This window comes from Passer domesticus, chromosome 5 (genome assembly GCF_036417665.1).
Source record: "Passer domesticus isolate bPasDom1 chromosome 5, bPasDom1.hap1, whole genome shotgun sequence".
Classification (NCBI taxonomy): Eukaryota; Metazoa; Chordata; class Aves; order Passeriformes; family Passeridae; genus Passer; species Passer domesticus.
In genome coordinates this window covers 46,999,803-47,015,689 of record NC_087478.1, presented here as the reverse complement: position 1 = coordinate 47,015,689, position 15,887 = coordinate 46,999,803, and the positions used below count along the sequence as shown (strand labels likewise).

The 15,887-nt window shown below is 42.9% G+C and overlaps 1 protein-coding gene across 9 annotated transcripts in view; it reads right to left on the bottom strand.

Annotated features, from left to right (window-relative positions):
* The window catches only part of TCF20 (transcription factor 20), a 129,689-nt gene that overhangs the window by 39,997 nt on the left and 73,805 nt on the right, over nucleotides 1-15,887 (bottom strand). For all 9 annotated transcript variants that reach the window (XM_064420025.1, XM_064420017.1, XM_064420026.1 and 6 more), the window contains one exon: nucleotides 1,097-6,721. In XM_064420025.1, the coding sequence (XP_064276095.1) occupies nucleotides 1,097-6,685 (5,589 nt within the window). In that variant the 5' untranslated portion in view covers nucleotides 6,686-6,721. The remainder of the gene's footprint in view (nucleotides 1-1,096; nucleotides 6,722-15,887) is intronic.

The following is a 15,887-nucleotide window of genomic DNA, read 5'->3' as shown; positions in this document are numbered from 1 at the left end:
AGCATGCTGTATGTAACAATACAGAGGAAAGAAGATAAAAACTGGATCCCAACACTATTTAGAAAAGGAAGAACCTGAAGGCAACAGGAAAAAGTAGTTCTATGCCTCTTCCATAGTCTGACCCAGGACAGAGAACAATACAAAAAAAGATAACCATAAAAAAAGCAATGCAGGATACTGATGATGGCAAAGCAAGGCACAGAACTGTGGTTTTAAAGCATCAGCTTCTGCCTCAGGAAATCAAGAACAGTCAGTGTGTCCATTCTCAATCAGGCAGTTGTGAAGAAAGTTTTTCCTTTGTCCCTGCTTTAATTTTACCTATTTCTTCTTAGTCATTGCATACACATACTCTGGAGAAAGTAAATTATCAGTGTCATTTGTGAATGCTGAACTCATCAATACTAAACCCACACATATTTCACTCAATGCTTACAGACCTTTGTGCAATTCTGCTCTATCCATTTTATTTTGTAAGGACTGCAAATTCTCCTACAGTTGTGTAATATGTATTATAGTGCAGAGTAACTCACACTGGAAGGAGCCCCTGCTGAAAGCAGAGCCAACTTTGAAGGCAGACCATCTTCAGATGTAAAGATGCTTAGAGTTCTGCCCAGAACCAAATTTTGCATCTCCAAAACCAGGGCATTCCACGACTTTTCTGTCATTTCCCCTCCCTCAATCCAGTGTCTGAATACCCTTATTGAAATTTTTTGCCCATTGAACTAGAATTTTCTTTGCTTCAATTTGTGTCTGCTACCACTTGTCCTTTCACTCTATGACTCCAAGAAGAGCCCTAGAGATCACCAAATAACAGAATAGAAGAAGGAAGGCAAAGAGATCACTGTAGTCACGAGAAACCCTTTGGACATCCAGAACTTTTACTAGGCAATAAGCTTTTTGATGTCCAAAAAATCTTATCTGATCAGGTGTGGCACAGATCTAAATGAGGCCATCGAAAGGACATCACTAGAGATTTATTAAAGATAAAAAATGGCTGTTTAAGACATGAGAGAAGAACCAGGAAAAACAGTAATCCAAATGGTATATATCTGCTAATGAAAGAAAATAATTTTGTATAGGAAGGTTAGGTACTCACCATCTCTCTCGCAATCTCCACAGCTTCCTGCAGCCCATAGAGCCTGCCACAGACCAGGTAGATCCCATTGGCCCAGAGAATACAACCCTCATGGACCCAAAATTCATTGCTGTCAAGAGGTAGTTCAGGAATTTGTAACTCCAGCTCAGTGCCACCTTCTGAAGTGGGCATAGACGGTTTTGAGTCCAAAGGAGTCTTTTCACCACCACTGCCACCATCAGTGGTTGCTTTTTTACAAGAAGCTCCCCTTGAAAGTGACCGAGAGGCTCCGCTACAGTCCTCAGAGCGGTGCCGCCTCTTAAAGCGGGGATGAGCAGCCAGGCTTCTTTGTTCCTTCTGTTGTTGCTGTTCCTCCTCCTCTTCAGTATCTGTCTTGGAACCATTAGAAGCACTTTTGTGCCGTACCTTGACCTTGCTCTGCATTTCTGTGGCCCTCTTTGGAGGTGGATTCTTGGGCAAGGTAGCTGCATAATCCTGGGGGTAGAAAGGACCAAAGAGGTCACCCATGTTACGATAGCTGGCCCATTTGCCACAGAGGCAGCAAACCAGATGCCCCAAGACAGAAGACTCCGTTACTACAGGGCCTTGCAGCATGAAAGTTGAGGTGGGCAGCACTTTGCTCTCCGCATTGCTAGGAGGGGGTGTTGAAGACCTCTGTCCTTTCCGACCCCTCACCAATTTGTTCTGCTCCTCTTCCTCCGCGTTGATGATTGTGCACACAGCGCCTAATTCACACTTGTTTACCACATGAATATAAGGGAAAAAGGACTTATTCTTGGAGTCAGTTTTATCTACAGACTGGGTAGCATATTTAAGCTTGATCTCTGGTTCTTGAGGCTCCACGATCGGAGCAGCCCGTCTAGGCTTCCGCTTCCGTGGCTGTGCTGCAGGTTTTCGCCTCTCCCTCCTTTGCCTCTTGGGCTTTGGCTCACCAGCACCCACCCCTTCTGCAGGCTGTGACGGTGCTGGTGGGGGAGGCGGGGGCACAGGCAGCTGCTGCTGTTGCTGCTGCTGCTTCTTCTGCTTGTTCACACTCCCAATTGGCCTCCCTTTTTTCTTTCCAGAGGGGAAATATCCCTTTGGAGGGAAACCATCTGGCTTGGGTGAAATGTTTGTCACATCTCCATCTTTTTCCTCAGACTTTGGATTTGGTTCAGAAATGAATACACTGGAAGGGGAAATTGTTTTTGAGTCAGAAAAGTTCAGAGTTCCAGCTCCACTTACAGATCCATCAGACCTTCCCTGACCACCTGATTTCTGAGAAGGTGGTGGTGCTGCACCGGATCCTGCTCCCTCTTTGCCAGTACTGGCGGTTTCAGGGACCTCTTTTTTGTTTTTATCATCCTCGCTGCTTTGCCACTCTTCTGAAGATCTTGGAACAGTTTTTTCACCACTTGTATCCTGGTTTGCTGGCCCCCCTTGATCTGATATCTCTCCTTTTCTCTTCTCAGCCTCTGGTCCATGTCCAGCCACATTTCCTCCTTCAGGCCCACTCTTGAGGGACAGGATGTCATCAAGAGTGACAGTATCTGGACCAGTTTCAGCACTGTTGGTAGAAACACTTCTCCTAATATTGGGAGATGTAATTTTCTGAACAATAGCTTCCAGTTTTAATCCTCGCCCCTTTCTTGGGGGCAATATTTTGGTCTTCGCTGGGCTTGTGAGGGAAACAGCAGGACAATTCCTATTATCGGGACTCGGCAGGTCCTTGAAGGAATCTCCCTTTGCAACTGACTTGCCAGCATCTTGGCTTTGAGATGAATGGGCATAGGAGTTGTATGTTTTATCGGCTCCTTCTTTTGCTGAAGTCATCAGTCGCCCTTTATCTTCACTGCCACTGTTCTTCATATCATGTGGCTGTCTTTTGGTAGGGATAGGAGAGATGAAAGAACGGACCCTCCTCCTCATAATTAATGGGTTTTGTGGAGACTGGTCCTCCTGGCCAGGGAGCCTAAGCATAGCATTACTAGGCTTAGGCAAATCTGTAGCTTCCTCTCGTCGATGCCCATCGCTTTCTTGAGGGCAAAATCTTTTTTGGTTTGCTGCTCCAAGAGGGCCGCTGCTTTTGGCAGGAGAAGTTTGCCGAGAGAGGTCCCAACCAGATTCATGATGCTGCAACTTCTGGCTGCCATGTTTCAGTTCGGCGCATTTGCTCTGAGTACTGTCGCTCCCCATGACACAGCGCCCAGCTTCCTGGCTTCCAGTATCATGGTAAGAGCTACCTTGAAGGTACATCATTCCATCCTTGTCATTTTTTAAGGGACTCCTTACTCTTTCCAGAAACTGCTGTTGTCTTGGGCTCTTCCTTGCTCCTTCCTGCCTGTGCTGAGCTGCAGCAATCACACCCTGAGCAGCGCTGCTTGCCCAATCTTTGTATTCTTCCTGCTGTTGCTGGTATATCTGTCTCTTGTAATGATACTGGGAATTCAGACTCTGGCTGGGGTCACCAAAAGCATGAGGCCTAGCATTCGTGTGATATGCTGAAGCCAGAGATGGGCCTTCCGAATTCTGAGGGTAGACAGAATGCAAGGAACCCCTGCTAACTCTTTCAGATAGTGTCATGTGAGGGTTCATGTGATGCAGATCTGCCCCTGGGCCTCTGCTTCTGCCTGGTGACATTTTCAGCTTATCAGCAAGATCCTGATATTGAGAGGGTGATTTACCCCTTCCAGTTCTGCCAGGTCCTCGTCTCATCTGTGTTGATCTGTTGTCCTGCTGGGGCATGTAGTCTGGAGCAGCATCAGAGACTGCAGCTCCAGGGCTGGCATTGCCTCGAAAAGATTCATGCTTGATGCCAGCAGGATGACAATGGTCTCCTGTTTTTTTATTGTTGAGACTAGCTGAGCCCTTTGACTGTTCAAAATCTTCTTCCTTTATTTGCCCACTGTGAGCTTTCATCTTTGTTTCCATGGATACTAAACCACCAGGGAGTATTACTGACTGGCTCAAGCCAGGGGCAAGACGTTCACTCCTTCCGCTTCTGGCCTCAGGACCCATGTGCCCTATGGGGTGAGGGCCAGGATCTCTTACAAGCTGCCTTAATGGAGATATGTCACAGATCACTGATCTCCTCTCTGAGAGTGCTCCTGCCTCATGGGCAGCAGACTGAGACTCTACATCAAACTTTCTACCAATAGGGTAATCAGCTAAATTTATCTGCTTTATGTCTGGAGCTGCACTGCTAGACTTCCTATCCCAGGGACCCCAGTGAGGGCCTTCTAGGAGGGACCCCATGCTTTTGTTTAAGAGGCCTCTATTGGTCAATTCATTGGTTTGACTAATTAAAACATTGGGTCTCATGGCTCCCTCCAAACTCCCAGCCATCCCAGAATGCTCCTGCGCGTTCCTAGAATACCTTCTGTCCGGATGATGGTGGTACCCCTGTAAAACCTCTTGTAGGAGGCTAGGAAACTTCTCATTACGGCCTTTGCGCTCACTGTGCCCTGGAAAATCCCCCTTTTCTTGACCAGATGGATACTGTGGAAAGCCACCAATACTTCTCTGGATACCAGGTGCTATATTATCCTTGTAGCTGTATCTTAAACTACCAGGAGACTTGGAAGATTCTGTTCTTGCAGGAAAATTTGGCCCAACAACTGCATGACCAGGCTGGCTGTTCCCCTCCCCATTATGGTTAGTGTTATCGCCACTTTTGCTCCCTTTACCTCCTGCTTGAGTTTCTTGCTGTGTCCCTGCATGCCCAGCTTCTTTTGCTCCACTAGTGCTAGCTGGTGCCTGAGGGGCCGTGGAAGCATCATCTTGTGCAGGTTTATCTTGTCCACCTGACTTTTCTACTCTTCCTGCCATGGCTTCCCGGGAGACAATGACCCCAACTGCCTTTTCATTCACTTTTGGGGCATTTTCCACAGCCACCACAGCTTCCTTCCCATCAGGGGAAGCCACATCCTCCCTAGCTGCAGGACTGCTGCTGAGTTTTGATGGCTCATTCTGAGAGCCTTGTGCTGGTGAGGAGTTGGGTCTTTCTAAATTACCCCCTTTGTAAGTGGTGTCTGAGCTGGTGCTCTGGCCACTCAGCTGTCTCACCCTTTCCCCATGATCCTCTGAACTACTGGAACAGCCACCATCCAGAGACTCTGCCATGGGAGACTTGAGTTGCTCCTCTGCCTGGGAAGAGCCTTCTGAGTTGGTGCAGCTGTCAGCCTTCTTGGAAGAGGATGATCTTTTGGAACTTTTTTTCTGAGGTGCCAAGGCATCTGAGAGCAACATGTGCTGGACTGTGTTGGGCAGATTGGCAACTTGAGAACTTAGAGCACTCAGGCTGCTCAGTCCTGGATCTGTGAGCCTTTTTTCCTGCAGTCCTTCCAGTCCAAAGCCCTTGAATCCACTTGCATGAGCATTGGGGCTTGGCATCATAGATGGTGTAGGACTAAGCTGCGGCATCATCTGCAGGATTCGGTTTCGAGAACCCATGGACATGTTGCCTTGCCCACACTGGATATTTTCTCCACCTGGCATGAGTGGAGAAGGGGTAGAGCTGCAGCTTGGAGACTGAACCACAGATGCAGCAGGAGACGGATTAGAGATTGGACTGAAGTTTTGGTGGAACTGCATCGGTGACCTTACAGGAACTTCAGTCTGGCTGTACTGTCCCACTTGACTTTGAAGAGAGAGTTTGGTGGCAGCATTTGAATACTGCATTACGTGCTGAGGTGGGTGCTGCTGCTGCTGCCCCTGCTGCCCACTTTGGGGCAGCTTAGATTGCTCAAAGCCTTTCATCGGTTGAGTTTGAAAGCTGTAGTTTGACTGGGTCCCATAGGCCTGCGCATTGGAACCCACAGCATGGCCTTCGTACTGCGACCCAGAATTCACATTGTAGCTTCCGTCATAATTCTGTCCTGACTGGCCAAAACGCTGTGGGGAAGGGAAAGAGGAGGAGGAGGATGACGAAGGTGGCTGATAGTGTTGGCTGAACTGACCCACTCGTAACTGGTAGCCCGAAGCAGAGGAAGGCAGGGTGGATGGACGCTGCATTGGCTGCAAGTGTGAGGTGCTAGAAGCAGACTGGCTGGAAGCCTGGGGTAAAGGCTGATGAGATTGATAGATCTGCTGTCGCAGCTGCTGCACCTGCTGCTGCTGGCTAGAAGCCTGCTGCTGATACTGGGCACTCCCTGGAGAAAAAGGACCAGTATAATCCTGTTGATAGTGGGATACACCCCCAAGGGTCGAGTGCTGTGTTTGGAACTGGCCCACATGTCCCTCACTCCCATACTGACTCCCAAAACTACTCCCTTGAGGGGGCCCATAGCTCTGTACTGGTCCAGAAGGCCTGCGCTGAGGCGGCTGCTGCCCTCCTGACACCACTGGATCTTTGTTGGCAGCCATATAGTAAAACTCTCCTGCTTCTTTTCTGAAACCTTGGTAGCTCTGATGGCCAGAGCTCTCACCAGGCATTGCTGTAGAGGCTCCTGTTGCTCCACGACGTCCACTGCCAGCACCTCCTCCAAAGCTCTGGAACATCTGGGCCTGCTGGCGGGGGCTGAACTCTTCCAGTCGGGATGAAGCGTGCACTTCCTGCGGGTAGCTCTGCTGGTTTCCGTGATAACTACTTTGCTCCCGAAAGGACTGCATGCTGTTCAGCAGCAGAGCAGCAGCTCAAAAGCCCTCCTAAATATGGAGAAAAAGAGAGGGGAAAAAAAAAGGTATAATATGCTTCCCAGTCACACCAGTACCCCATTCAATTTCCCTGCTTCAACAGCAATTAAAATTTAGTATTTATCTTCTACTTTCTGGTACATCAATGTTTAACCCCCTGTTTGCAAGCTGCCAATCTTCTAGGTAATGCAGGCCAGTAGCCTACTACCAGTTGGAGTGCATTTCCAGCATTAATATTTCCCCATCATCATTCACTCACTGGCTGTGTTTTTGTGCCCCTGAAGAGAGAAACTTCCATCAATATTTGCAAAGCAAATGAGAGCAATCCTCACCTCAGCTATCCCCTATGGCTAATACTGGGAGTAATCCAAGTATTTTACTACCATGCTTAAAGACACGACAAGAACCCTGCAATGCTTTCAAACCCCCCTTGGATTTCACTGGAATGATATCCAAGGTCCATGTTTCACACTGGGAAGATCTCTATAAGCAGACATTCAAGATACAACTGACCAAAGCTCAAAGCAAGACAACCTAATGAAAGGATCTATGTGAGTGTGTGAAAGAACTGGCACCTCAGTTCCTGAGTAATTCCAGTGACACTCCTAGGTGAAAACCAACACACATCGCATTTTCCCCCCCAGCCATCTGCTTTGCTTTACAGGATGGAAAGTTGAAACAAGTTCACTCTATTTGAGCAAAACAGTCTACAACTTCCTCCTCAGGACTTTTATATTACCTTGAATGAAACACAACTGAAAACACTTGCCAGTCAGAATATGTATTTTGGAATATCATGTATGATCATCTGCACTTACATAAGCAACTCATAAATAAACAAACTCCAGGAAGGCTCTCCTCTGTACTTCAACATATTATTCAGTATGTGGAATTATGATTCGCCCTCAAGAACTGGACCACAACTGCAGAGTTGTTTGGGGACCCTGGCTGGTCCCTCTATAAAAGCCTGTCACATTACTAGATGCATTAAGAAAAGCACGGAAATGAACAAGTATGTGCATGTACACTGCCTTTAAACGCCAAAGCCAAACAAACAAAGCAAAAAACCAAAACCAACCAAACAAAATAAAACCCCCAAATTAACAGATGACATAAGCATTTCGTGTCTGAAACACTTTGTAGTTTTCTCTTCCTGAAAAAAAAAATGGATAAAGCCACCTGGAGAGACTCCTTCCTTTAAAAGAATGTTGAGACAATGCTCACACTTTCCCAGGAAACAGAACCCCAACTCCTCAGATTGGAGACTTCCTGGAAAACTTGCCACTTGCCTCTATTATGTTTTCATATTTAGCCATGTTTTGTGTTTGCCACGTTCAGCTGAACCCATTTAGAATTAATTTCTAGCTTTGGACTTGAGTTCTGTTCAAACTCACAAAAAAAACCAACCCAGGCACACAAATGAGATGCAGGCAAGATCTGGCATCCAGTTCTTTTTCCATCTGCCTCCCAAGGTTATTTTTTTTTACTAACATGTATGTTATCTATAGAAGACTCTATCCCTGGAGTCTTTCATCTTCTACTATCTGTGTGTGTAGGCTACAGAACACACAGGCACAAAACCACCCCACAGCACGACATGTCTCTGCAGCCCCTTTCCTCTAACTCAAAGGCCTCTTTGTGTTGCAGCCTTGGTTCATGCAGGTTGATGCACATAAAAACATTACTAGAATCAAAAGGGAATTGTCAAATTGTTAATACCTCAAATTCTGTCTCTCTTCTTCCAGGAAGTCAACTTTACTGCTGTTTTAATCTTATATTTTAAGTGTCATAAGAGAGATCTGCTGTTTTGCTGAACCTCCACTTTTTTTAAAGATTACATATATCACATGAATAACACTTCTATGAATGCCACACTGTGCCAATCTGTCCAGTTCAGGCTTATTATGGATAAGCTCCTCCTTTTCTGAATTATTGCTTTTGATGTTATATTAGTTTGAAGCTCCAGCCCTGTCAGGGTAGGACTAAAATTGGGATACCTAAGGCAAGCTTCTTTCTTTTTTTGTGCAACTTGCTGTTAAGGCAAAAAAATGAGGGGGGGAAAAAGGGGAGAAAAAAATACATAGAAGAAAGTTATCAAGCTAAAGGTAAGAGAACATCTCCTGCAACTGCAGATGTTAAAAGCAGCTTCTCTAGATAAGCAGTGTGGGGCTCTGCAATCAGCAACACTCACGTGCCATGAAGGCTGCGTGCACGCCCTGGCTACCACATGCTTGGCATCCATCCTCTTCTCATGAAAGCAACATTTCCAGCCTCTCACAGGCTCAGGCTCCCACAGAATCTCATGCTCAGTTTTTAAATATGACTTTACCAAAGCTTATTCTGCATAGTCTGGACAAGATCTCAGGAAGCCTCTTCTGCATTACATCATACAAAAACTTTAATTGCTGAATGATATTTGTTCTCTGTAACTCTACCAACAGGCTTGAAAACAGCTATGTTTTCAAGCTAATGTATGCTAACAATGCTGGCAAACATTCTTAAGACTTGTTCACTATTAAAAAGGAGTAATTTTAATTATATCATTAATAGAAACAGCAAAAAATGCTGTAAAATGCCATTAAGAACAGAGATACAGTAAAGGTCAACCAAGGCACAAATACTTATCCTCCATAATCTCTTGCAATCATGTAACATTTATTTAGTCCAGAAGTTACATATTCTAACTCAAAACAGGGAGAACATATTTTTCTTCTTCAATTTTTTTTTTTTCAATCTTGGAATTTACCCTGACAAACAAATAAGAAGTTTCCATCAGGACAATACTTGCTTTAAGTATCTCACAAGGAGCCTAACTTGAGTAACATATCCAGTAGAACAGCTGCCAGAAAGAAAAAAGGCATTTCATTAATAACAGGAGTAAAAAAAGATAGAACGTGCTCTGACCCATTACATCACTGATAACTTAAGACATATAGCACATTTCCTGTCATTAATGTGCTATAAATACAGAACTATTACAATTACTACTGCAATAGCCTTTCTTAATAGTAACAGCCCTGTAAAGTGCTTATATCTAAGTGCTATACTCTGAGCAAAACCACTGAGAATAATCCCCTGGACAAGTCTTGTTAATAAAGTACATTCAGATAGATAAGGCCTTCAAAGTCTACCTCCATCCACATGTAAAAAAAGTATCCGTTTTATTTTTTTTTACTGGAAGCCTTTAAAGAAAACATTTTCAGCTGGTACATACTCCTCCTCATGCACGATCTCAAGAGGACAACGCAGCACCTGCCAACTTGAGACTACAACACAACCATAAAAAACTGGTACACATCCATAATGCCATCCCCAGCAGAAGTGACAAAATCCTGCCTCCAAACAAGCGTTTTGTTAACAGCCACAAATTACACACATTTTCAGTACTTGCCAACACACACAATACGCAACATCTTCGTTTCTTCAAAGGGAAGGTAAGAGTCAGCACAGCTTTCACTACTCCAGTGTCACACCTACACTCTTGCTACACGTGCATGCAGCTCTCTCAGTAAAGCTGCATGACTCTAAAGTATTTATAGCCCGTAGCTGTAGAGCCATCTAGGCACATCCATCCAGACACTGCAGACTACGCTCACTAGGCTAAGCAGTTTCACTTTGCTCCAACACATTCATTTCTCCCCCAACAGCCCAGTAATCAAAATTTGCCTTCAACCTGGCAGGAACAAAGGAAACATATTACAAGCTTGTGTGGCTGATAAAAAACAGCCTCACTTATGGAATCACTGCACAGAAGTCTTGAAGAGGAAGAAGCAATAGGTTCTCTTACCCAAATCTCAGACTTATTTGTAAAACATGTGAAGTTATTTCAAGCACTGTATCAATTGACCTTCTTCATGTGAACTTCTTTTTAAGCATAATGCAGATTTTCTCTCCTGTTTAATAATTTGAAACAGCCTCACAGAAATTTGTTAACATAGTGCTTCCTCAAAATATGAAGCCACTGCATTGTGACCTTGCTGTGTGCAATGTTAGTCAACAGCATGTAAGCATCTTTCAATAGTTCCTGCATGTGCATCAGTGCCCCCAACCAGTGCTGATTAACATAACTCATCAGTACTCCCACATCAAGATTACTCTGTGAGATGATCTTCTGCAATGTACAATGCTAGGCTTTCTCTCACAGCCACATAAATCTTTACAACTCTTTCTGTCCTGATTATCAAAGACTGGACAAATAACAGGACAGCTGCCCAGATCTCCCCATGTAACACTGATGCCAGCATAGTGATGCATCACTCCAGACAGCTCATAGTAAGGGAACTAAAAACCAAAATACTGTGCAGACACGCCTAATTCTTGACTATAAGCCTATAAAGGAGCAAATGAAAGCACCACCAGCTCATTCAGTAGGACAGAAGTGAGGTCTTTTCGCTTTGTTAAATTTTCTTTAGATTTGGGTTGACTACCGCGATCCATCTGTGCAGAGAAGTCTCAGGCAGCAGTCAAATGCAATATATCTTTAGTGCTCTGTCAAAAGCCTCTCACTTCCTTGCATGCTTATCAGGAAAGAAAATGCAGTTACAGGCAGGTGATGAACAGTAAGACAGTATTTTCCATAAGCAAAAATTACACTAAGAAGTTGGGAGGGGGAGAGTGCCCACAGTTCTGATTAAAACAGACTCGCTTGCTAAATGCTGTGCAAGTGACAGAGATGTACCTGTACAGAGAAGTTTGCAGCCATTTCTTGCCACAACTCATACAAAATGCAAAAATCACTGTTTTTGTCCTTCCTCATTCTATCTTCTTAAACTAGCAGAGAACACACATAACCAAAACAATCTCAAAAGCCAGAACCTGAGTATGAGCAATTCAGGAGTATATTTTGTAAGAAATAATGCCCGTGCTCCAAATTCAGCCAGAAATAGAGGAAAAAAGGATTTCCCCATACAGAGTACCATTTCCATGGTCAAGGCCAAGTTGCTAACCCTCATTCCTTCAGGTACAGTTATTACTTGCACATCTGATCAATGGCTGGGAATAGACTGACCTTGTTTCAGTTTTGGAGCAACACTGCTGCTTTTAAGAAAAGGCAAATCAGCCACCTACGCCACAAGAAGACTAATTTAAAGATCAAATCTAAGACTACATTTAACAAAGTAACAGATCTAACTTATTTCTTCTACATTTGATGCTTTTTTAAAAGAAAAAGGAGAAGACTTGTTTCAACATTACGTATGCTATAGAAGTAAACCAAGACAGTCAGCCCTTCAAACAGCCACCAGATTGTCCACGCAGTAACATTCACTGCTCACTTCTTTCAGAAAGTCATGTTTCTGATATTATTATTCTGATATTATTATTCACCACCACACTTCTAGAGAAAATTACAGTCAGATCTGGCTCTCACCAAGCCATCAGGATATATTCTGTCAAACAAACCTTACTATACCACTCAAAGCTGAAACAGGATATAGCTACTTACCATGGAGAGCACCAGACCTTATGGTAGTAGCCCAACTGAAGTATCTTGAAAAGTAGATAAAAATTAAATTAAACCCAGTATCTTGAAAAGTAGATAAAAATTAAATTAAACCCAGAATACTGCATTAATGGAAACTGAATTTTATAATTCTAAAAAAAAATCACAGCATGTCTTAGAAACCATATGTAGTGGCTACACATGCTTAAGTGCCTATTAATAACACGTATTAGTAATATGTCTTGCAAATCAGTGGTAATATTGATCTTGACAAAAAAAAAAAAAAAAAAAACAGACACCAAAACTTAATTTTGTCCTTTCTAGTGAAAACTTCTATCAAAAAATTCCTCAAATGAGCTACAGCTTGGCCAAGTGGATTGTAACTAGCTTCCATCATCTCACAGACACACTATGCTTTCTTTACCAAAATGTCTGTTCAGCTTTTCAGAAAGTCATTATGTACTGAGCTTAAATCCAAACAATTAAGGAAACGGTTCTCACAGAATGGGTGAGGAACAGATGAGCGTGGCAGAAGGAGCACAGTGAGCTTTGTCAGCTGAGAGAGGGGAATGCTCTGGAGATTATTGGGCTGGATCTACAAAAATCTACATTCACATCTTTTTCCATACATCTCCTTAAGTGACCACAGAAAAAGGTCATCCACAGTAAGCTGGAGTCAGTGTACCTTCCTGTGTCACAGGGGAGATGTGAGCAGACATATTCAGAGCATTCAACTGCTATAATAAAAGGCATCATGTAAACAAACGACAAAAAATAATCAAATTTTGCATGTGGCTATTACTTGGCTGCTGCTTTCTTCCCTCACATCCAAAATATTTTTGTAAAAAAACATTTCTGTAACAACAAGAAATACACAGACTTTTTTGCATCTTCAAGTTTTCCTTACTAAGTGAAAAAAACTAAAATACCATCTCCAGTTTAGCTTTGCACTTTTAGTGAAGTGTACTGTTAAATTCATATTCCTAAACATGAAGAAAGAAGAAATTTGACAAGAACAACTTCTGTTGTAAGCCAGTATTTAAGATTTAAGTTGTAGTACTATGAAAACATATATTTCTAGAAATATAACAAATGATCAAAGTTCAGCAGAATTTTGGCTGATGCTATGTATCTGATTTTATTATTATGCCATTGGTTCTCAGTCTCAATCAACAGCACAGATGCACTTAAATAGCTTTCAAAAATCTACCAACCTCTTGCTGAAAGTTATCCATCCAAATTTTTAACAGACACTGCTATTTTAAAAACAATCTATGCAAATCAGTCAGATTCCATTTGATGTCAAAGATTAAAACAACAATTTTGGACCCACATATAGGGTCAGTATTCTCTAGGCCAGCTGAAGAGGTCCAGCCTTCTCTGTGGTGTTAACACAGCCATTCACGAGCAAGTCAGATCAGGGAACTGATACGGTCAGGGAAATTCTGTGAGGGAGAAAAGCCATTTCTGACCTGACAGATCCATTCACTGTATCATTACACAAACATCTGTACCAGCAAAACAGACACAGCAGGAACTGTTTTAAGTGGTGTGGCTACTGAAGGGCACTTGAAATCAGGAGCTCATATTTAAAAGGCTCTTGGTCTTTACACAATAGTTGCATTACCCTTCCTAACACCAAAATGAAAATAATGCTGAACCCTCAGCTCATCTTTTTTTTTTTTCCCAAGCTGCAGATCAGCTGATGGCACATCTTAATCCACCACACTAGTCCTTCAAAAATTTTGGCAATTCATCATTTCATTATACACCTCTTATTGTAAATTGACCTGTGTCCATACCCCCTATGTGTTCAAGCAGTCAAACACGATATCTGCCATGGCAGTACAGCGAAATCTGAACATCCACTTCAAGAACCACTTCTGATCTGCTCCTCAGACATGCAAGACAGGGAGCTCAGCAGAGGCGTCACAGCTCTCACTAAACCTTCACCTTTCAGTTACAAAACAATGAAAAGGAGATGTCAATTATTAATTGCAAGAGGAAAACAGTGAAGTGCAAGCAGTGTTGTCAGGTTCTCTCTGCCCAAGCTCCCACTTTCTGTGCAGAAATTTATCCAGTATCTAAAACACTCAGAACTGTACAGTGGAGGAAATAAAAGCCCACCATCCTCACACATTATTTTTAATTAACTTCTATAATTTTTCACACTAAGCTGTAGCCCCAGCCTCGCTGACAAGTTGCTAAGATGAATGCTTATAAGGGTCATACTAAATAGTACCTGTAATATGTCTGTCTTTTCTATTCAACACAGTCTATACAATTACACCTTTTTATTCTTTTTTTACAACGCCTGGTGCAATGAGCCTCTAACTAAGACTCCTGGGAGCTCCTCAAGGCAAATGAAGTAAATTGACATAAAATCTGTATCAGTTATGTGCAAGTATTATTACAATAGAGGCTATGCACTGTACACAAGAATTATATCCATTGATTAGGATAAAACCATTGTTGAAGATAATACCACCTATTTATATTATAGGCAGTAACATTAAAATTGGGTAGAAACAGAACCTTGATCTACCTAAACTAACAAATCAAAGAATTACTGTTCAAGTGCAGAAAAGCTGTACTCAAATTCACACCTTCCAATCATCTTATAGATAGTTTTTGTTCCTTTAAGGCAAGACAAAAAATTTCACTTTAACACTTTCAATTTTCACTAGTCAAGGTTATCATTCTTCCTATTAATTCAGCACTTCGTACCTCTAAATCAATGCAGATTTAAGATGAATTTGAATGTGGAAGGTCTGCAAATACTACTGCTATGGCACACTTTAAAAGAAAATACAGTCAAGGCCATATCAAGTTTACTGATAAAAAAATTAGAGAGAAACCTTATTTTTGCCAAACATAAGAACTGTGTGAACTTGTCTCAAAAAAAAAAAAAAAATCAAAGCGTTTGTAAGATTTTCACACTAGAAGAACAAGAACTTTTTCTTTGCCTGTCATTTCTCTTTGTCTCCTACAACCTATGTCCTCTAAATTCTTTGCTCACTTCTCCACACTTCAGATTCCACAGCATCTGCCTCATGTTGAAGCCACAAACTGAAGCAGAGGCATTCTTACAGTAAGCTTTGTCTTCTGAGACTTAACAGGGAGTGACTAAGACTACAGCCACACTTGCATGGAGACAGGAGAAACAGCTCAGATTAATACAAAATAACTTAATACATTTAAATAATTCAACAAAGAGACTACTTCAGAGGCAGAACTATTTTAAGGAGGTCCTCTCCCTTCCTATCTACCCACCCCCACCCCTGCAGGAATTCCTTGAAATTTTCAGATTGGACCAGTTTCTTGAACCACTTTATTATGCATCCCCACTGGAGCTCCACTGCCATAACCAAGAGGCAGATGAGAAGAGAGAAGGCAGCACAAAGCAATGTAGCAAACAGCTCACAACTCCTGAGGTTTATACTTAGCCTTGGCCTAAAGCACTTACATTGGTTCGCTCTCACCAGCTCCCCCACTGAGTCAAAACCTTTCAGAAGCAATCTTTCTATGTCAACTTCATGCATATAAAGTGATTCAACTTCTAACACAGCGCAGATAGAAGCCTGAAAAATCTAGGTTTTAAACTCAAGCCACTGTAACCAATGAAACCCACACCTCCAAGGTTTGTTGCCACAGCCAAAGGCAGGGAATGTCAACAGCAGTCAGACCACACCACAGGCACAAAATTAACTCTAATGAGCATAAGCAATTCACAGAAAT